Below are 22,634 nucleotides of genomic sequence, written 5' to 3'. Positions count from 1 at the left end.
TTTTTTTTTTAACATCTTTATTAGAGTATAATTGCTTTACAATGGTGTGTCCGTTTCTGCTTTAAAACAAAGTGAATCAGTTATACATAGGTCCCCATATGTCTTCCCTCTTGCATTTCCCAAAAGCCCTTTTTTTTTTTTTTTGCGGTATGCGGGCCTCTCACTGTTGTGGCCTCTCCCGTTGCGGAGCACAGGCTCAGCGGCCATGGCTCACGGGCCCAGCCGCTCTGCGGCACGTGGGATCTTCCCAGACCGGGGCACGAACCTGTGTCTCCTGCATCGGCAGGCGGACTCTCAACCACTGTGCCACCAGGGAAGCCCCCAAAAGCCATTTTAATGAGAGTGGCATTGCTCTTCATTTTTGCAAGCCTCTTCACTTCTGGATTCTCATGTCTCCTGTATTGTCTGTTGCAATGTCACATATGCAGGCGCTGGAAAACTCCACTGTACACTTGTAAGGAATGAGTGGGAAAGGCAAATGACATCTCAGTATTGTGAAAATGTTTCAACTTTACAGATCCTTTGAAAGGGTCATAGGGAGTCCCGGTGTCCCCAGCCCATACTTTGAAAACCGTGATCTAATCTCGAAGATGGGAGAAAAATCCTACTGAAGGGTTTAGTGGAAGGGGGTTTGACCCTGATAACGTGAGAGACCCCAAATTTGGCCCACACCTCACAGAAAGCAAATTCCAAGAGAGTTCAACCAGATTCTTTTTTCTTTTGTTTTTAACTGGATTATTTCTGATGTTCCTTCTAACTCTTTAAATTCTGTGTGTGGCTTCAGTTTAACTGAACAGAAACCAAGCGCCTACCATGTGCTAGTCCCCAGTGGACATCAGGATGGTCCCTGCAATCAAGGAACTTCATGGTCACTTGATTTGAGGGGGCTGCCAAAGCGCAGGGCAAGGCGATTGCCAAGTCTCTTGATACGGCCTCAGGCATGCAGGTGAGGGGTAAAGGGCCAATTCCCAGTCCCATCAAAGGGAGAGACCAGATGGTTCCCTTTAGTCCTTCCCTCTTGGACCAGCATGTTGGACGGTGCCCCATCCCACTCCTCATTTGAAGTCCGACATTCAGTGTACCTGCCCTCTCAATTCTCGTTTACACCCAATTCCCCCATTACACGATTGCAGCATATACTTTCTCCTTCGATACCTATTTCAGCAACTTTAGAATCCATTGCTGACCAGTCTGAATTGTGGATTTCACAGGTTCCCTCCAGGCCTCTGCCACACTGGCCCTCATCTCTCCTACTGCTACCCTGAGGCACCTCAGGCATGAGGGTCCCTCTCCTTTACCCTCAGCCTCTGACACCACACCTCTTTACTCTCCTCTTTGCCAGTTGAGCTTCTTAAAGTGCTGTTAACCCATCTTCCTTCCACCCTTACTGCTCAGTCCTTACTGTTCACTGGCTGCCAACCCTCTACCTACGCTATCCTGAAAAATATTTTATTCACCCCACTGTTCTCACCAGCCACTCCATTTCTCTTCATTCACAACCAAACTTACTGAATGAACAGTATATACCCACCCCTCCACGGCGTCACTTTCTGTTCTGTAAACCTGTGTACACTCCTGTCCCCCTTACTCCTTGGTTTTTCCTTTTAACACATATTTATCTGCATTCGCAGAATGTAAGCTCCACAGAAGCAGGGATTTTAAAGCTTTATTTACTGCGCCAGCTCCAGCTCCTCCATCAGTGCCTGGCACACAGTAAGCCCTCAAATGCACGTTGACTCATCTTCCCCAATTGTACCATAACCTCCCCGAGGGCGGGGCTTTGTTTTGCTCCTGTTACATCCTCGGTGCCGGGCACCTAGTAGGCACACAGTACCTACTGAATCAGCAAAGGAATCCAGTTGTCAGGTAAATTTTGTTATTTTTATTTTATTTTTGGCTGTGCCATGTGGCTTGTGGGATCTTAATTCCCTGACCAGGGATCAAACCCGGGCCCCTGCAGTGGGAGTGCAGAGTCCTAACCACTGGACCGCCAGGGCAGTCCCTATGTGATCTTTTAAAAACACTGATTTGGTAGATAGCGTTGGCACCTGTCCCTTCCTGCTGTTACCTCACACCTGGGCTTCGGCAGTAACCCTTAAAGCGCTGCAGCTGAAATCCGTCCTGCATGCTTGCACCAGATAACCTTCCCCAAAGATTCTGATACTGCTGCTCTGCTCAAGAACTTTCAATGCCTCCCTAGTGTAGTTTCTACTGTATGAACAGGTGGTACTGCAAAGCTCATCTGTAAGCTGGCTGTTCAGAACAGTGGAACAAAGTTTCCCATCAGTGGCACATACTGCTACTTACCTCAGATCACAAAAGTTTGTCTATTTCTAGATATAGACTTTATAATCTAGCTACCATAACATAGCTCGTCATTGAATTGTAGTTTAGATAATTTAAAACAATGTTTCTAGAGGGAAATGTGCTCACAGTTTCATTTTTGGGAGCCAGGCACACATCCTGGCCTGCAGGGGTTTCTCCCTCAAAGCTAAAATAGATGATCCTTACGGCTGTGACAGCAGCTATCTAAATACACCCGCCATCCACAGCTCTCTAAATTCCAATTCCATCATGACATTTTTATGATGAAATCCTTTCCCCATCATTCTAGCTGAAAGTGATAGCTCTCCTCTGAAGTCTAGGCTGCTTGACAGCTATTTTCTCTCTTATATTGTCATGTATATTTTATTTCTCATGAGTGTGTCTTATCTCTGATGAGACTGAAAGCTCCTGGATGGGAAAAGCTCTATCCTATAGTCTGTGGCACATAATAAATAGTGAGTACTCATTAAATGGCTACTTGAATAAATGAAGGAATTAATGCCTATTGCTTTCCAGAAGGCAGGCAAGTCAGGAGTCTGGTCTTCATAATGGCCAATTCTGTTGTACTTCTTCAAAGTATCCTATAGCCCTGATATCAGGAGGCTGCCTTGGGCATATGTGCTTGAGTCTGCAACAGGAAATGGCCGAAAGCATGAATGAGTCAGTGGAAAATGACCTTGGTTTAACAGCATTAGTTACTGTTTATCACATGCCTATATGAGCCAGGTAATTTGCAAACATATCTCTAATCTTTACAACTATTCTGAAGAAACTGGGGCTCTGAGACATTGTGATGTGACTTTTCCAAAATCTCGAAGCTTTTAAGAGATGGAGCCAGGATTCCAAAGTCTCTCTGATTCCAGAGCACGTTGAGAAGATGATCTAGAGTGACTTCCTGCCTCACTGGCTGGTCAGGGGAGGATGTGCTTGCCTGGGGAATACTCTGAGGCTTCTTTCTTCCCTTATATTTCCTAAAACTGTTGGATCAAAGGCGATCCCACTAACCTTTCCCAGACCACGAAGAACCATTTTTTCAGTGATCATATGAATAGCTCCCCTCCCAGCTAGCACCTGTGGATCCCAAGTCCATGTTCTTTTGTCATCGCCAGGCTGATTCTCAGCTCCTGGAAGAACAACTCAAAGCTTGAGTCAGACACTCCATGTGCTGTTCAAGGATCTTCCCTGCAACAATGTTTATAATAACAAGAAATTAGAAACATGAATGCCTATCAACAGCAGAGTGGTTAAATACCACCGTATGATGGAGTGCCAGTACCCCGCAGCTGTGAAATGACAGAAGGTTTAAGTATGTTGTTAAAGAGAAAAGGCAACTTACATACACATGTGATTGCACAAAGAAAATTCATTGAAGGACATTTATGCATTCAGAAAATATTTGTTAAGCATTTTAAGGTATCCAAGAAACTTATTAACAGGGGTTACCTGTGAGGAGTGGGTCTGAGGGAAAAACAGTAACTTGTGCTTTTTGGTAAGCTTCTGTACATTTAAAAAAACTCCACAAGCACTATTTTGTATAAAGTCAAGATAAAAAGAAGTTTGAGAAAACAAGTAGAAATATCCAACAGGTACTTGACTAGAAAGGGACAGGGCTGTACAGAACTTGTAAGTAACAAATCTTTTCCCTACAGTTCTACAAATGATGGCGGTAGGCGCGTCCTACTTTTAGTGCAGGTAGGAACTTACTCTAAAACGGGGGAAGAAAAAAACTAGGGCTAATGATAAACCGAATACCGCTTAACTTCTGCGGCCCAGGTCTTCCTACCACGCGATCCGGAGAAGTATTATCTGTAGATGCTGTGCAACTGAAGCCGCGGGAGCTGCTGCTGTCGATCCCAGGGGTGCATCTTACACGCCGGGTCATTCATCTCCCAAGCTCTGCGTCAAGCTGGAAGAGACGCTGAATCTGGAACCACCCATCCCGCTTTACCAACGGGGTAACTTAGGCTTCAAGAGGTCACAGGGCTGGGATGTGACTTCGCCCCGGCGCTGACGTCAAAGGCCACACTCCTAACACGCTACGTCCCGGCTCCTGTCCTGTAAAACTCCGCAGCCTCCAGCCGCCTAGGCGTCCTGTCCACAGCCCCGGGACACGGTGGAGGGCCCGGAGTCAGCACCCCGGAGGCAGCGTCCAGACAGAAGGGAGCGAAGTGTCCGAGTCCCCAGTCCCGAGAAACCGGGAGCTCGGCCTAAGAGCCGCCCCGCCGGTCACTGCCTGCCAGTCTTTCTCTCTCCGCAGCGCTTGCGAGTCTTGAAGATGAAGAAGCGAGTCCGTCCCGGGCCACGGCCGGGCTTCTCCGGCACTCTCGGCTTCTTGCAGTTAGGTTTCGACCGTAGCTCCGCTCTCCGAGACTTCCGGGCAGGGGGCTGCGGAGGTCTGGCGGCAGCGACGTTCACAGACGGGACGCGGGGAAGACCGCTCAGCGCCCGCGAGACCCTGCCAGGGCGCATGCGCAGTGCGTGAGCGCGGAGAGGGCGCGGCTGGCCGCGACCGCGGCTGCGCAGAGGCGGTGCCAGGAGCTGCGCCTGCGCAGTGGCGGGGCGGGGCGGGAAGGAGGGAGGTGGTGGCAGCGGCCGCGGCTGCTGAAGAGGAGGAGGAGGAGGGGGAGCGGAGGGAGGTGTTTCTGTCAGTTCCGGCTGTTTGTTCGGGAAGTGGATCCGCCGCTGCCGGAGCACCCCGGAGGGAGCTGCGGATCGCGAGGCCAGCACCGACCCCGCCCGCTAGCGCTCGCCTCCCCCGCCCGCCATGGCCCGGGACTACGACCACCTCTTCAAGCTGCTCATCATCGGCGACAGCGGTAAGGGCCGCAGCGGCCGGAGGCGGCGTGGGCCCTGCCGGGCGCGGCCCGCAAGAGCCTCGGGGAGGACAGGCGGGCGGGGAGGTGCCGGCCCGCGCGGGGCGGGCGGGGCGGCCGGCGGCCCCAGGGGCGCGCGGAGGGGCTCCGGGCCGCGCCGAGGTGAGGCTGGGGTGCCGGGCTGCGGAGCCGGGTGCGCGGGGCTTGGGGCTGGGCGCCCGGTCCACTCGCCGCGCCGGTCCCTGCCTCACGTATGACCTTGGTCAAGTCGCGCGATCTCTGGAGTTGGAGGGACCTGGGTTCGAGTCCTAGGACTACCAGCTTCCTCACTCTGACCTTGGGCGAGTTGTTTCGCCTTTCTGAGCCTCAGTTCCCTCATCTGAGAAGTGGGGACTTGCCTCGCTGGGTGGTGTGAGTATTGGATGAGATACAGCTGGGAAAGTGCTTAGTACTCGACCTGGCAGAAAGTGAGCTCCAGATAGATGTTAGCTGTTGATGTGTTATCAGTAGCCTTTGTAAGCCTCGGTTTCTTCCTCTGTAAAATGGGCATATTCCCAGAACCTGCCTCATGGGATTCCTGTGAGGTTTAAATGATGTAAGATGGGTAAAGCACTTTGTGCAGGGCCTGGTACATTCCTGCTGCATTATTACCTCTGTATGGTTCCATTTCCTCATCTGTAAAATGGAATAGTAATAGGATCTGCCTCACTGGGCTGATTGAGTATTCAGTGAAATAATGCACACACAGTGTTCAGAACAGAGCCGGGCACATAGTGAGTGCTCAGTGTGTGTTTGCTGTTACATACTGTCTGCTAGACGGGTGTTGGAGGTGGGTTGGCCAACATTACAAAAGTGCTTTGACCATTTATACACTCCTGTAGAGCTCCTAGCTCCCTCTCCAGTGCCTAGTGCAGTGCCTCACACCCAGTAGATGCCTAATGTATACTTATTGAATGAATGAATGAATATCAAGTGTCTTAAGAAAAGATAGGCTGGTTTCTGAGAAAGGGTGGAGGATTTTTTAAAAACATTTATTTATTTATTTAGGCTGTGTCAGGTCTTTGTTGCGGCAGATGGGCTCCTTAGTTGCAGCATGCGAACTCTTAGTTGAGACGTGTGTGGGCTCTAGTTCCCCGACCAGGGATCGAACCCCGGCCCCCTGCATTGGGAGCATGGAGTCTTACCCACTGGACCACCAGGGAAGTCCCAGGGTGGAGGGTTTTAGAAGTGTTTGGAGTGTGGCAGGTAAACAGGTTTACGGGGTGACCAATGGGTCAGGGAGGCAGGCCCCAGGAGGTTTATGGGAGCATAGCAGAGGTGCTGGGATTTTATGATGGGGAGGGAGGCTTGGGAACGTGCCAGACTTATAGACCAGACCTGAGTTGAGTGTTGGCAGCAGTGTCATGTTACTGGAGGCAGGGGCCAGGTTGGTGGTGGAACCCATGGATTGTTAAGGAAAGAGGGGACCAAATCAAAGGGGTTGTCAGACCCTGATGTGGGAGTGCTGTGACAGTGTCATAGCTGGACCAGGAAGGTGGGTGGGTCGTGGTCTCACCGTGGAGCTGAATTGGGACGTGGCTGGTGGTTTGGATCAGGTGAAGGGTGGCTGAGGCTTCTGAGGCTGCTGGTGGAAGGGAGAAAAGTTAGGGGCTAACTAGGGAGATGAAGAGTAGCTGTGGCTGGGGGAGGAGTTAGAAAGGTGGAGGATGGATTTATTGTGGTTTGAATGAAAGAAAACCAGACAAGCTGTGTAGCCTCGTTCTTGGAGATGGCCTCGGGCATTTCATGGGGTCCTGAGGCTTATGCCTTTCAGGTTTTGATTTCAGCCCTCACCTTGGTTCTGAGGGGCTGGCACCAGGGTGATTTCTCTCCTTTTGGAGTTAAAGTCAGGCTACCATGGTCAGGGTCCCTATCTCTCTGCAAGACATCTGGGGCCTGTGTGTTGATATACAAAAATGAAAAGCATAAGCTTAGCCAGAAGATGCACCCTATTGGCTTTTCTCCCTGGTGAAACCCAGGAGATGGTCTTGGCCCCTTTCTCACTGTACATTTTGCATGGTGTATTGATTTTTCACTCAGAAGTTAGGTGTGGAAGAAGACTCACTGGGTCAAGATTTATGTGACCTGGTTCCTTGTTCAGTCCGAGCGTGTAGGACTACGTTGTGTAGAGGAGACGGATGTTTTACAGTTTAATTTCTCCTGACAGTGAGCTGATACTCAAAGCCCAATGCTTATGAGGCTGGGAGATGGTAGCCATGGAAGTTCAAACTAAGCTTTGGCAACTGAGCAAGGAGACTAACATCACGCCCTCCCCTGAACCTGGCTCCTTATGTGATGCTTCCTTAAGGTTTTTCAAACGATTTCATAGATACTCTCTCATTTGATCCTTACACGTTGCCTGTGTGGTTTGTCAAATAAGGAAACTAAGGCTCAGAGTAGCTGACTGTCTTGCCCCAAGTCACACAGCTCTTCAGAGGCAAAGCCAGGAGTTAATGCACATGATGCTTTGTGAGCAGCTGGTGTGGGGCCTGGCAAACAGTAGGCCCTCAATGAGTGTTAGTTTCTTTCTGTATAAACCTAGAGCTCTTCTTCCCACTCTGCCACATTGTACACGCTTCTGGAATACAACCCCTCAGCTTTTGCAGCTCTTGTTTGTGCCTAAGGTTGTATACTTTCTCTTATGCTCTTCTGACATTGGCTCTGATTTGTGACAGCATTACATCTGATCCATGGGGCCAGCCAGACTCATCCTTAGAACCTGGAGGCCGCAGTGGCTGTTGAAGGTCTAGTTGAAGCTTTCGACCTCACAGATGAGTGAACTGAGGCTCGGAGTGGGGGTGACCTGTCTGAGCCTATACAGGGAATTAGTTCCTGAGCCAGGATTAAACCTGAGAACACTTTACTCAAAGGTCTAAGGGTCTCCAGCAGTCTAGAACCGAAGCAAAGGGGGATGAGGGAAGTAGAGCCCAAGGGAGGAGCACGGCCAAGGGTGGGGGCTTCTGTGGAGGCATTTTGAGGACCAGAGCATCTGTGTAGGGCAAGAGGCAGAAGGCAGGGGCAAGAAGGAGTTTGATGCAGGGAGAGCAGTGGTGACTGAGAGTGGTGGGTAAGCTTTTTGCAGAGAGAATCTGTCTCCCCGCTACCAAGAGGCATCAAGGGCCAGGGCCTGTGCTCTCTGCAGGGTCGAGGATGATGGGGCTGGCCTGTCGGGGTGCGTGCTGGACATGGCCCCTGGAAAGCTGCTGACTTCGGCTGTGGTGAAGGCAGATTGGTACCCGTCACTTCCTCCCCTGGGCGGGTGCTGCAGGGTGAATGGTAGCAGCGTGTGTTCCCAAGGTGGCTTCTTCAGGGATATTTAGGAAACGGTGTTTCTCTGGGTGGGTGTCCCTTCCTTTCGGGGGGAAGAGCGAGGCCAGAGGTGGCTGCTGGCCTGAAGAAGCCGTTGACGTGGTGACTGTAGTGGTTTTGAGCGGCTCTGCAAACGATCTTGGGGTGAATGAAGGGCCCCTGGAGAGGCCAGGCTGGGGGGACGCTGCTGCTTCCCTGCTTCACGCAGAGAGCACCCCCCGCCCTTAGAGGTATGCGAGTCAGATACCATGTAACTTAAAAAAAGGATTCTGCCGCCCCCCGAAAGTTTCACCACCACTGCTTGGGCTCCTTTTACTGCTGCAGCCGTAGCGTTGGGTAGCATGGCTGTCTGTGATTGGCATTGGCTTAGTCATAAATTCACTAAAGTGTTTTGTTGGCCCCTACTGAGCGCTAGGCCCAGCTTCCAGCCCCGTGAACGTGCAGGGCAAGTGAAGCGAGACCTCCTTCCTAGAGGAACTCATGGCCCAGTGGCCCAGACACAAGGTTTTTGCTGAGTAAGCGGGCCAGGAGTCTCCAGGAGGAAGCAAGGAGCCGGCGGGGCCGATGGGGTGTGGGCGCTGGGCAGAGCGCCGTGAGGGACTAGCCCAGGACTGGGGCTCTCCTCAGGCTGGGCAGGAAGCCTCGCAGAGGAAGTGGCCCCAGCGCGGCAGGCTGCGGCTGAGCGGCGGGGACCGGGGCTGCGGCACCTGTCTGCTCAGAGCTGCGCCCAGCCTGTCTTCAGGATGGTCAGACCCTGGTTCACTCCATGAGACAAGTTCTTCTGGGCATCGCTGGGCGACTCACCCACTTGGAGAGGTCCCCAGAGGAGATCGTCAGAGAGGACGCCTGGGTCCACTGGGAATGGGGCAGCGGCAGCGCCCTCTGAGTATCTGGTGAGCGCGCGGGTTCCTCCCCACAGCCAGGCACACGCACTCAAAGTTCGCTCTTAGCTGGGGGCGTAGGCGTGGGGCCTGAGACCCTGGGTTAAGGTCTCCTCTTGTCTAGCTTTGATAGCACTGCTGCTAAGACTCTGACAGGCATGGGACACAGGAGCCACTTTGGGTTTTTTTGTTCCACTTCCCAAAGCAGATGCAAGAAGACCTCCCAAGCAGCATGTATTGGCAAGAGCCATGGAGCTCCAGGGTGGACAGCCCTGGATTCAGATCCAGCTCCATGCTCCTGCCGAGGCCCCTAGACCAGCCGTGTAGCTTCTTGGAGCCTCTGATACCTCATCTTAAGAGATGCAGCTGGACTTGCAGGAACATCCAAGTGCCGGCCACACGCAGTGCACTGTGTGTGCTAGTGCTTTCCTTCTGTGCTCAGTTGACCCAGCTGGCTTGGGGGGTGGGGGCAGGGGCAGGGACAGGAGGACACAGGGCGTAGGACAGGTGCACCTGGAAGCTAAAGCTGCCATGTGTTGAAGTAAAGGGAAGCCACCCTTACGACGGTTCTGCCTGTTCTTGGAACAGGAGAGACTGTGGGAAGTGAAATGGTCTGAGCACCCTGAGCTGTCGGGCTGGGGGGTGTCAGGCGGACGTCGCCCTCGCCGCCCATGTAGCCACCCGTGGCATCAGCCGGGGTGAAGGTGGCCGACAGTCGGTTCAAGTTGTCTGCGCCTCACTTACTTCGTGTGCAGAATAGCCCTGAGGATCTCCAGGGTGCTTTGCAGCCATGCAGCCCCTTGTCTCTCACCAAACCGAAGCTCCACATGTGATGTGCGTTTTCCAGGGACTACGTCCTAGACACACCTTGGGACCAGTATCCCTTGGTCGGCCTTCCCCTGCTTCGTGTCCGTCGTTGGGTCTCTTCCTTGGGGTTGCTGGGCCTGGCCCTCACACGGGCCCAGCTCGTGTCTTACACTGAGATGGAGGAAGAGGTCAGAGATCCAAGGGGAGACGTGTTCTGGTGCAGGCTGGTTGGGGAGGGAGATGGGTGCTGCTCTGCCTCTGAAGAGTTAGGACTCGGGACCATCTCCCTGAAGAGGGGCAGGGGTTGGAGTGGGGACCCGGGCCTCCTCTCATCTCCTGCTTTCCTCCCCTGCAGGTGTCGGCAAGAGCAGTTTACTGTTACGTTTTGCAGACAACACTTTCTCAGGTGAGTGTGTCCCTGGGATGCTGCCGGGTGTTTTGGTTTTAACATCCCTTCTCCTGGCGCCAGAACACCCTGGCCTCTGCCTAATGTCAGAAAAGTCCTCATTCTGATCGCCAGACAGGGAAGGAGGAGGAGGGGGCGTGGGTTAGAAGCCTCTGTGGTCGGTCTTCATCTCTCTTGTTCAAAACAATCCTTCTGCAGGCCCATCCTTTTTCTACTCAGGGTCTTTTTTGTGTCCTAACATTTAAAAAAGAAAGAAAAAACGACAAGTTAGGACATGCCTGTATAAAGTGTCAAACAGGAAGGCTCAATACAGTGAAAGCGGAGCGCTGCTCCCCAACCCCCGCCCCGCCCCCACCTCGGGTGCCCTGGTAGCCTCTGCTCGGTGTGATGTGTCTCTCACTCGACTCCACACGCTGTGGGCCGGCCACTTGCCTTCCCCTCGGCATATCAGGGATCATCCTTGCACGTCTACATGCAGACTTGTGGTACTTTTGAATGGCTGTGCAGCTTCCTGGGCTGTTCAGGGATGCACGTCGTTCATAAACAGTGTTCTTGATGCGTGCATGCTTTCTGGTTGCCTCTATTTTAAGTGGTGCTGTATTTCTTGGGACACACTGTGTGTTTATTCTTGAATAGAAGTGGAGTTACTAGGTCAGGGGGTATGTGCTTTTAAATTTTTCACAGGTACTGCCAGTTCGCCTTTCACAGAAGCTGTACTAAGTTGAAGGGGTCTAAAGAGCCCCTTGTCAATGCTGATCGGTACTAGGTCTTAGTGGTGTTCATTTTTGCTCAGCTGATAGGCAAAAAGTGCTGCTCGTTCAATCTTGTGTTTCCCTGATCACTGGTGAAGTGGGGCACATTTTCATTGGTCGAGCACATCAGGTTCAGTGCAGAGGCTTCGGGGCTGTCTTGGCCTCTCTGATCGAGGACTGATGCGTGACTACCTCTGGGAATTCCCGTGATGCAATTGAGGGGCGAGCCTCACTTAGGAAGTGATTACGTGGTGGACGCCTCTCTCTTGAGGAAGGGAGACGTGGGTTTCTCCTGACAGTGGCCCTGCACACCCCTGGTGGCGTGACATTGGAAAGAGTTGTCTTCTCTATGTGACCATGAGTGTGACCGAGTCTCAGCTCATCTTTAAAAGTGGGACCGATCCCCATCCCTCCCACGTAGGGTTACTGCAAGGATTCCCCAGGACTACGTAATCTCTCAGTAAACACCAGGGGTTTGTCGTTGCTGTTGTCTCCTGTTCGAGAATGGTGACTAGTGGGCACTTCTCACTGTGCTGGAAAACATTCCTCTTCCTCCTTATGCCCCTCCGATTCCCCCTCCTGTCAGCTCTCAACCCTTGGAGGGTTCTCTTTTGCAACCTCTCTCCTTTCCATTTCTACTACCAGTTCAGACTGCTGTTGGTTGTAGCCTGAAGCATTACAGCAGCTCCTGCCCATCCCGTACCAGACTGCTGAGTTCATCTTGCTCATGCATGTCTCTGGCAGGGTTTCCTCTGTTTAAAAACCTCAGCGGTCCTCTCTTAAGTGAGCAGAGTTCACAGCAAGGTTTCTCCACTGTAGCACCACTGAAGCTCTGGGCCCTGTAGTTCTTTGCTGTGGGGACTGTCCTGTGCATTGAAGGATGCTGAGTGCATCCCTGGGCTCCACCCACTAGATGCCAGCACCCTTCCCCCTCCCAGTTGTGACAACCGAAAATGTCTCCAGACATTGCCAAGTGTCTTCTGGCGGGGGTGACTCAACAATCCTCTGTTGAAAACGACTGGCCTTCATAATCTATCTATCTTCAGTTCACCTTTCCAGCTTCCTGCCTCATGCTGTCTGTTCATGCTTTTTTTTTTTTTTTTTTTTTTTTTGCGGTACGCGGGCCTCTCACTGTTGTGGCCACTCCCGTTGCAGAGCACAGGCTCCGGACGCGCAGGCTCAGCGGCCATGGCTCACGGGCCCAGCCGCTCCGCGGCATGTGGGATCTTCCCAGACCGGGGCACGAACCCGTATCCCCTGCATCGGCAGGCGGACTCTCAACCACTGCGCCACCAGGGAAGCCCTGTTCATGCTTTTTTGTGTTTTCACTAGCTCGCTCACTTATTCAGCCATCAGCTGTGTATCAAGTGCCCACAGCACTAGGTGCTGGGCTGCTCTCCTTGGTGTAATCCAGTCCCTGCAGAGAGCCAGATGCCGCCTTGTCCTCTGTGCTGCCTCAGTTCTTTTCTTCTGGGTGGGATGTCTTTCCCCCAGCTAATCTCAGCCTTTGAAATCATACCTATTCTCTCAAGCCAGGTCTAAATGTGACTTGCGCCCAAGAGCCTTCCTTGATCTCCACCCCACTTTGAACTTTGACCTTTCCTATCCACTCTACACACTTGATAGAGTCAGTTGTGTGTGTGTCATGGCTGCGGCACCGGGTCACACTGTCAGCTCCAAATGGAGTGAGAACATGGGCTCTTGTAGCATTCGGGCCTTTGTAAGCCTGGACAGGACTATCCTGTTGCCAAAAATTCTCTTTAACTCCATCTTTCACACAGATGCCCCAAGAGAGCTATTTACAATGCAGCTCATGCTTGGATGAAACCCTTCAGTGCCTCCCTGTCACACACTGAGGAGAAAGTCCAAGCTCTTGAAAATGGCACCAAGGCCAAGACCTGGCCTTTGGCCTTGCTCACCGCCCCCCGCAACCCGCCTCCCTCCGTGCGCCTGACCTCAGGCCACTCCCCCCTCCCCCCACCACTGCTACGTTTGCTGCCGTCTCCTCTGCCTGGAGCAGTGTTTTTCAAATTGCAGGTGGGGACTTAGTTTTATTGTTTTAGTTTTTATTGGAGTATAGCTGATTTACACTGTTGTGTTACTTTCTGCTGTACAGCAAAGTGAATCAGTTATACAAATACATATATCCACTCTTTTCTGGATTCTTTTCCCATACAGAATATTACAGAGTATCGAGTAGTTTCCTGTTTTATATATATAATAGGTCCTTATTCGTGATCTATTTTATTTGTATATAGATATATATTTTTTACATACAGTAGTGTGCATATGACTTGTTTATGTTTTAGGAAGTTAATTTTGTGGGTCATTTAAAATGTTTGGACTAGAAAAGAGAAACCCGGAATGCATCATAGGCTCCCACCGTTCCCAGGCCACAGTGAACGTGTCCATGCCCCGGCCACTCTAGTAGAGGGGCGTGTCCCCTCCCCCAAGTCACGTCCCGTTTCATTTCCTCTGTGGCACTCATTGCTCTTGAAGTTGTCTTCTTTATCACTTTGTTTCATTGTATCCTGTCTGTTGCCCTCACCTTGGGGCTCGGACTTTGTCTTTTTTGTTCAGGGCGGTGTCCACCAGGCACTTGGAGTGAGCGGGGCGGGACGGGACGGTGGAGCCCAGGGTCACCTGTGCCATTTAGGGCGTGGTCTGACCAGGGCGGCCTGTGGGCCCTGCTAACATCTGTGTGTGTGCAGGCAGTTACATCACCACGATCGGAGTGGATTTTAAGATTCGGACTGTGGAGATCAACGGGGAGAAAGTGAAGCTGCAGATCTGGGACACGGCCGGGCAGGAGCGCTTCCGCACCATCACCTCCACGTGAGTCAGGCCAGCCCCGCTCCCACTCAGACCCCTTGCCACCGACATTCAGACACAGTTGAGCCACTAGTGCCGGGTCACGATAGAAATGCCACTGGGGCGGGCCCCCGCGACTGTTGGGAGGTGAGCTCCTTGCTGGCTGCAGTGGGTGGTGTCGAGTGGGGCCCTTCCTCTTCCTGAGGCTGCAAGAGGAGGAGGGGGCGTGGTGGGACAGCACGCGCCAGTCTGCTGACCCTCTGGCCTTTGGTTCCTTTGTCTTTAAAATGGGGTAGCAGTGGTGATGTTGGCTTCGCCAGGTGGTGAAACACTTAGGCAATGACAGTGCTCTTGTTAGGTGTCAGCTGTGACAGCCGGGGTCATGGGGTCAGCCGTGTAGGCTCCCGTCACCACCCTGACTTCCGGGAGGGGGCTTCCCTCTGCTGGGAGGCCTGGAAGGAGCACTGGTAGGTAGGAGGCCGTTGGGTGGCCCCTCCTCTGCCTCCCCAAAGCTGTCGACTGGGAACCCAGCTCACGCTGAGGGTTGTCCTCCTTTGCTGCTGCAGTACCTTTGTGATTCTTAGCTGTAAACAGGAGGAAAACCTAGCTGGAGCTCCAGACAGCAGGGGTCCTGTGGAGTGGCTGTTGGTTAATGGAACAGGTTCCAGGAAAGAGCAGGGCTATGAAGGCAGACACTTGGGAATTTACATTTTTGCTCTGCTGTGTGACCTTGGGCAAGTTGCCTCAACTCCCTATGCTTTAGTTTCCCAGAGGGCTTGTCTTTGGGATTTGCTTTAATGCTGGGTCCCGTATGCTTGAGGACATGCACGTGTGAACACGGATGATTCCACTGAGCTCCCTGCAGCTGGTGCTCTCATCATCCCTGTTTTACAAACGAGGGAGCTTCCAAGGGGGTCCTGCTCCCTGTGATGGGCAGCGCCTGGGCTCCACACTGGGGTGTGTGCAGAGCAGGAGCCAGCGCCTGGCCTGGAGGGGTCGCTTCTTCCATCGGCCTCTCCTTTGCCTCCCCCAGCAGAGCCTATGTGAGTGGGGCTCTTGGGAAGGCATGAAGAAGTTTCGTCTCCTCCTGGCAGGGTGAAAATGGGGCAGACCCCCGGCTGGCCACCCATCCAGAGGCAGCTCAGGATCTGAGGGGTGGGAAGTGTGAGGGCCGAAGAGCCCCCACGGTGGTGGCTGGGAGTGTTGGGGTGTCCAGGGGTGCTGGCTGGGTTGGTGGGTGGCCCTGGTCAAGGGGCTTCAAGGGGCCAGAGCCTGAGCAGGCCTGGAGCCGGGCGGGGGGGCTTCTGTCACAGGGCCAGCCCTGTGGTGAGCACATGTGCCGGGATCTGTGACTCCCCGAGACCCCGGGGGTCCCCAGTCCTGGGGGCTGCCCAAGGCAGGTCTCTGCAACTACTTCCCGATGAGCTGCCTGAGCCCCCTTGTGTCTCGGCAGCTGCCAGTGAGGCCTCAGCTAAGGAGGGCAGCTGGGGTCAGGGGGTCCTTGGGGTAGGACAGATATCATGAGCTTTGGGCAGCCCAAGCATCGAGGCCTGAATAAGACCAAGACCTCTTGTCGGGTTCGGGAGGAACGGGCACTGACCCCAGATATCCTTACTCTGGGCCGGGACTGTCGCCAAGGACTTTACCTGCTTCATTTCATTTAATCCTGATAAAAAGTCCCGTGATTATCTCCAATTTACAGACAAGAAAACTGAGGCCCAGAGAGGGTGAAGTAACCTAGCTTGCTTGGTTAGGAGTTGAACTGAGGTCTGGCTGATGCCAAAGCTCTTGCCTTTAACTGGTCCACAGCCCTGCTCTCTGCTGGCCCTCCACCACCAAGGGACTGGGGCTGAGACAGACGGCAGATGCTCTGGTGCCTCCTGTGGGTTAAAACCAGTCAGGGAATTCAGGGCAGCTGAGGATACTGGGCCTATGGCCACAAGAAATGCTCCAGGCAGGGCAGTGTGGCGGGGGAGCCTGAGCCCTTTCAGCAGAGAAGCACAGCCCTGCCCGGCCGGCCATCCTCCTTCCAGGGCATTGGGAAGAGGGTGAACTGCCTCCCTCATCCTCTGGGGGAGAACTCTGCCGCCTGCAGGCAATCTGGGTTTGCACGGGAAGGGGGAGTGCCGAACGCTGTCGGCCTGCCTGGGGGCTGAGGGAAGGAGTCTGGAGTTTGTTTCAGGAGTTTGTTCTCTTCCAAGGATTGGGGCAATCTGGGGGCAATAACGTGGCCTTTTCTGACTCAGGGCATTAAAAGAGAAACTAAAATTGCATCCTGTTAGCCTGCCGAGAACGCCCTGTTGTCCCCCTCACTGTTTCTTGCCTCCTGGTGGCCGGGGTTCACTGACCCTGAGCTGCGGCTGGGGGGTACGGGCTGGGGTGGGGTGCTGAGGGCAGAGGGCGAGGCGGAGGCAGGGAAGCCCCTTGCGTACCTGGCCCTGGGCTCAGGCCCAGGCTGTGACTTGCAGCAGTTCACTCCACTCAGGCTTACGTCCTCACTGGTGACGTGGTGACCCTCCTGTCTTGTACCAGGTGTGGCAAAGATCAGTAAGGTCATGGGTGTGAAGCACCGGCGCTGTGCTGGCATAGAGCCAAGTTGTGGCACGTGGCCGTGATGACTGATGCAGGAGGAGGTGGAAGCCCAGCACACGGTGCCCTCCTCGCCCGAGCTCTGAGCTCCGGACTGGTTCTCTCGGGTGACACCCCCTTGCCTGGGTCCCAGAGAAGGCGGAGGGTCCTGGGGAGCAGTGGGGGCTTGTGCTGGGGCCGCGGCTGTAGGTATTTCTTGGCATCTTCAACTGTCTTCAGCAAAGGAGGGTCTGGAAACACAGTCCACTGCTCGCATGTCCTTTGCTGGTGGGGGACAATCATATGTCCTCACCGGTTCCCGGCATGCTCTCCTGCACGTGCTCAGGTGGGTGTCCACCAGGTGGACACAGGTGATGACCTGGTGCTCTAGAGGGGGCAGGGAGGGGCAGGGCCTGGATGGCTTGATTGTTCGGGCTCCCCAGGGCAGGGCGCTGTGTCCCCAGGAAGGCAGAGCTGCGGGCAGATGAAGCTCCTGGGGGACGTCAGCGGGTGTCTGAGGGTGGAGAGCCGGGGTCGCGAGAGAGGCTGGGCTTTTCTCACTGCCTTGGTGGCCGGCCTGGGGAAGCTGCTGTCACTGCTGCCTGCCATGCTGTCCCTTGGTTTTCTTCAGTCTGCGTTGGGGGCCCAGATTGTCACTGAAGGAATAGTAATAGTGATAATAAAGAGCTGGCCCTTGTGGAAATATGTATTATCTCCTTAGTCCTCACAACCACCCCAAGAGTTAAGACCTAGTACCCCCATTTTATAGTTGAGGAAACCGAGGTGCCATGAGGTGCACGCAGTAACCTTCCCAGGGCACCACAGCCTTTCGTAGATGGAGCTCGTTTGACCTGTGTCCTGTGATCGGGCCTCGACTGTGAGGAGTCGGCCAGAGTGCTGACGGGCAGGCAGGTGAGAGCACAGCTGCACCTGCCAGCCTGGCCGGCCCCGTCCTCGTGCAGCCTGTGGTGCCTCAGAACCGCCACCTGGGAGGGGCTGCTTTCCTATGGGCTTGGGGCCCTGATGAGCCCTGGGAGGGCAGAGGCGCTATGGGCTGGGTCAGGGGGGAGTCCCCATCTACCCGTGAGCACGGCCTGTTGCAGGCAGTGGTTCTTACCCTCGTTGTTCTCAGAAGCCCCTGGTGAGTGAGGATCTCTGCAGCGCTGGGTGATGTGACGTGTCAGGGCAGGGGCTGTCGCCTGGCCGCTGGGTCAGTGAAGGCTCTGGAGAAGTGCGAGGCTCTGTCCTCCTCTTCCTTCCAGGGCTGATGTCCTCCATCTGTCCTCCTGAGCCACGTGAGTGAAGGGGGGTGTGGCGCCTGGAGAGGAATGTTCACATCCTCCTGCCTTGCAGACCTTCCAGCTGACCTTAGGCGCCGGGGTCTGTGCTTTTGGATGCGTCCTGATGCCCAGGTCATTTCCAGGCCCTACCTGCCCCCCGGCCTGGATGAGCCTGGAGTGGCAGGAGGGGAGGTGCCCACCTGCCCCCAGGGGAGTGAGAACAGACCTTGGCAGGCTTCACAAGTGGTGCGTGTTCTTGGAATGGCATTTTACTATGACAGATTTGAGGACAGAAAAAAGTTTTGAATGTTAAAAAGAGGACAGTGGTAATATGATGTCAAATGCAAACATTGCCTGAATTTTAAAAATAAAACAACTTCAAAGAAGTTTCATGCTGTTGGCAGCCTCTGAACAATTTGGCTGGCCACCGCAGGGCCGAGCGCTTCCTACTTACCGTGCCTGGGGAGCAGCATGAGCAGCAGTGCTGCCGGCATCCTACCTGCTGGCTGGGCTCTGGATGTCCAGCCGAGGCCGGAGGGAGAGGAGACACCGGGCGTGTTGGGGGAAAGCACTCGCCCCTTGCCGTTTCCCAGCCGCTGTCTGGATGCGGGCAGGCGGGTCCTGCGAAGGGGCTACTCTTGTTTAGGCTGAAGCTCTGACGCAGACCCTGGTCCTACAGATATTATCGGGGGACCCATGGGGTCATCGTGGTCTATGATGTCACCAGTGCCGAATCCTTTGTCAACGTCAAGCGGTGGCTTCACGAAATCAACCAGAACTGTGATGACGTGTGCCGGATACTAGGTGAGGCTGGACCCAGCAGGGTAGACAGTGGGATGGAGGGTGGCAGGGCATTCCCACGGGGCTGGGCTGACCCTGCTTTGCCTTGAAGTGGGGAATAAGAATGACGACCCTGAGCGGAAGGTGGTGGAGACAGAAGACGCCTACAAATTCGCCGGGCAGATGGGGATCCAGTTGTTTGAGACCAGCGCCAAGGAGAATGTCAACGTGGAAGAGGTGAGGCCTGCGCCGGAGGGGCGGGGCGGGGGGCGGGGCGAGCGCGGCCCGGTTCTGCTCCACCACCGCGGCCTCCCTGCCCCCCCCCCGGCCTGCGCGGGGCATCCAGGTGGCCGACAGAAAACGTCACAGTAAAGGCCGTTGATTGAGTGCCTCCTGTGTGTGCCAGGCCTTGTGCTAGGCTCTCTACAGGTGCCACCTCATATCTCAACGGTCCTCTGAGGTAAATCAGTCCCATGTTTCAAATGGGAAACAGGTTCCAGCTCGTGAGAAGCTGAGTCAAACTATGACGTGCTCCACACCACAGCCGTGCACGGTGTCCACTCGGTCCTCTGCCTCCCCATCCCTCCCCTGCCCTCCCCACTGTCACCTCTTCCTGCTCTCTGGCTTTCCTTGGGGCCTTGGCCTCCTGCAGAGACCAGCTAGCTTTCCTGTGGCCTCCAGAGCTTGCTTGGGTGGGTGTCCGGGCGAGCCCCCCGAGGCTTCTGCGGAGGCACATCCCCTCAGACTGGCTAGGCCTCTGGACCAGGGCAGCCTCCTGTCACTTAATGCTGCAGCTGCTGGAAAGCGCTTGTGAGTCTTTGGAGAAAAGCAGGACCTTTTGCCACAAGCCCAGGCTGGCTGCCCTCGTGGCTTTGGGAGGGTCCTGCCCGTGGGGTGTGGAGCCCAGGGGCGCCAGAGCCCACTGCATCCTGGGCTCGGGCTGCCTGATGGCAGGGACCCCGGGCGCCTGCGTCAGGCTAGGGTCACAGTGTGGGCTTTTCCACTTAGGGGCCTGTGGCGGGGCCCTGAGTCCTCTCCACGCTCCACTGTTCCTTGTGTAGATTGAGGCGGGGTGAGAGCTTCTGCCTCCCGGGTTGCGGGAATGAGTGAAGCGACTTATGTCACGTACTTGCTACCTTTCCCGGGAGTGGGGGAGAGCTGTGGGGTGATCCGGGGAAGGTTCTAGGCAGGGTGTGTAGGGAGGTAGCGTGGAGTGGGCAGGCTCTGGGTGCTTCTGGTCCATCGCAGGGGCACCTTTATCTGTGTTGTCCAGAGTCCAAATGAAGGAAAGGAGTTCTTTCTCCTTTAAGAGAAAGACTGGAAAACCCCTTCCCTGAGACGTAGCTCAAAGGTCTTTGATGATGTTCCTCCTTGACCTTTATAATTCACCACCTCCTTCTAGATAGGGTTTGAAGATACACATACAAAAAAACTCACCAGTAGAACTAGAAAGCTGGGCCCGGGGAGGCAGGGAGGTGGCCACGCTGTGATGGGGCCTCCACGTTGGTCTGAGGCCGCCCTGCCTCCTTCACCCTCACAGATGTTCAACTGCATCACAGAGCTGGTCCTCCGAGCAAAGAAAGACAACTTAGCGAAACAGCAGCAGCAACAACAGAACGATGTGGTGAAGCTCACGAAGAACAGTAAACGAAAGAAACGCTGCTGCTAATGCCCCCAGCCCACTGCAGAGACTGCACTGCGGCCACTCCCCCTGCCCCAGGCCAGGGGGCTCCTCTCCTCGGGGGACACTGTTTCGTGCCGTTATTTAAAGAATTCTCTCCACGTTTTTGTACCGGGAGGCGCCATCGGCACTTCCTCCCCTCCCCCCTCGAGTGCCAAGAAGGTGTTGGACAGCCTGCCCTTCCCTTCTGGCGCCCCTGCCCCCTGGCCAAGGCGCCTGGGCCCGGCGAGGACGCTGCCAGCCGAGCGGACTGATTAACCGGAGTTTGTACATAATGTATATTGCTTTAACCAGCGCATCACCCTTGTCCTGCTCTGGCTCTTGCCTCCCTGATGCCAGCCTGCTGCGACACCCCCTCCCCACCCGACCCCAACTTACTGCCAGCAGCTTCCTGAGGGGACAGGATTACATTCTAGACATACCTTTTGCCAACCTGGGCTGGTGAAGTGGGCTCCACATGACTCGTTCTCTCTTGCAGGCTGTCGGTGTCTGTCCCTGGCAGGTAGGGGCTCACCCCTGTCCAGGGCCTCTGCTGGCCCAGCTCCCTCCCCTCCCCATCCCGTCCTGTAACCATTCTGGCAGCTGGGGAAACCTGGCCTTGCAGTGGGCCTGGGGTTCCCATCAGAGGCCTGGCTCTTCGTTTCCACGGAAGGAGTCACTCCTGCCCTTTGGCCAACGGATTTCTTGTCCTGCCTTCCAGATGCCTCTGAGCTACAAACCCAGGGGAGCCGTGGCTTCTAATTTATATACCAACCTGTTTTGGTTCCAACAGAAAGGTAGGGGTGTGTTTGTGCAGGGATGGGCTTGCAAGGGGACTAAGGAGCATCATTTTAACAAAGAAAAATGAAGCCAAATCAAATGAATTCAGTTCCTCATACTCTTTTTCTCTTACTGAGGTTTGGTTGGCACAGCAGCGAAAGTTGTGGCCGCCCCACTTTGGGTCCAGTGTTTTTAGAAAAAGTGAATGGCTTCCTATCGTCGTGGAGCCAGGCTCTTGGCCGAGCGGCTCTGCCTTCCCGGTGGTTTGTTGGTGGGAAAGGAGGGGCCTCCCACCTCGGTCTCTGTCGGCCCAGGGCCTCCTGCTGAGTCCTGGGTCTCCGATGCAGCCCCAGGCACCTTTGAGTGTGAGGAGTGGGTGCCAGGGGCCGCTGGGCTGTGGGGACGATGTCTCTGAGCTGCACGCAGGCAGCCTTGGATCACTGACAGGACTGTTTTAGTACAAAGGTAGCATGAGGATTTCTTAGTGAATGGGAAGGAATGGCCACTGGGGCTGGGAGCCGGCTCTGACCCACTGTGGTGCCCTGGAGGAGAAACCAGGGTCGTCTGCACTTGATGACTGTCACTCCCACCCCCACCCCCTTGAGACGCTTCATTCACCTTTCCCCTAAAAGGATCACGTAACCTGGGAATAATTTATTTCAACACCATGATGTGTTTTACTAGATTTCCTTTCCTAGGTGATTTCCAGGCCAAGCCCTGATTGGACAATCACATCACAGATCTCACTGCACATTTTCCATGTCACTGTTGATGGGTTTTCAATCAATAAAAACTGGGGGTTTCTTCTGACCTGTCTCTCCACTTCCCCAAAACTGCCAAAAAGCCCATAGTTCTGTGTAACAGGCCTTCACTTTGGAGCCACAGGATTAGGTGGGAGCGCTGGACCTGGGAAGGCGGTGCTGTGGGGTGACAGCAGGTAGCCCTGTCTGGTTGGGGTGCTGGGAGCCACAGCGTGGTCTCCATCCTCCGGACCATCCTGGCGACCACAGGTCCCATGGAGGGTGTGGAGAGCTCAGGCCTCCTGGGTGGGCCACAGCTCGGCTCTGAGGTGACACTGGTGTGGCAGTGCTTGCAAATTCAAGCGGCAAGAGGAGGGGGTCCTGGAAGTTTCCAGCCTAGGCTAGAAGCCACCGTGGCTTCTGGCAACTGGACATCCAGACCCAGGTGGTGGGGTGATTTGGTGATGACAGCGTGCCTGTCCCGCTGAGTGTCACACACATGAATGGGGGGTGGGGGAGGGGGAATTCAGGGCTGGACTGGCGTCCTGGTGGACCTGATGTGAAATTCCTGTTGAACAACAAAACTTTTAAATGGTTTGCTAGGATTATTTCTGTATTGAAAGTTTCTAATTATGCTTTTTAAAAAAATACTAAAAATAAAGGTTCAAGCTGCCAGATTTTCT

At 54.4% G+C, this 22,634-nt stretch overlaps 1 protein-coding gene across 2 annotated transcripts; it reads left to right on the top strand.

Annotated features, from left to right (window-relative positions):
* Window positions 1-5,089: 5,089 nt before the first annotated feature.
* Window positions 5,090-20,440, top strand: RAB35 (RAB35, member RAS oncogene family; the record flags this gene model as incomplete). Of its 2 annotated transcripts, XM_079718073.1 has the most annotated exons (6): window positions 5,090-5,141; window positions 10,530-10,584; window positions 14,048-14,167; window positions 18,671-18,795; window positions 18,884-19,008; window positions 20,312-20,440. In XM_079718073.1, 6 exons carry the CDS (start codon window positions 5,090-5,092, stop codon window positions 20,438-20,440), a joined length of 606 nt encoding a protein of 201 aa, XP_079574199.1. The 2 variants fall into 2 exon arrangements, with proteins under 2 accessions (XP_079574199.1, XP_079574200.1); XM_079718074.1 differs by lacking the exon at window positions 18,884-19,008 and having other exon boundaries at window positions 20,312-20,418.
* Window positions 20,441-22,634: the final 2,194 nt, after the last annotated feature.

This window comes from Hyperoodon ampullatus (assembly GCF_949752795.1).
Source record: "Hyperoodon ampullatus genome assembly, chromosome: 13".
NCBI classification, from domain to species: domain Eukaryota; kingdom Metazoa; phylum Chordata; class Mammalia; order Artiodactyla; family Ziphiidae; genus Hyperoodon; species Hyperoodon ampullatus.
This window is presented reverse-complemented; position numbering and strand designations above follow the sequence as displayed.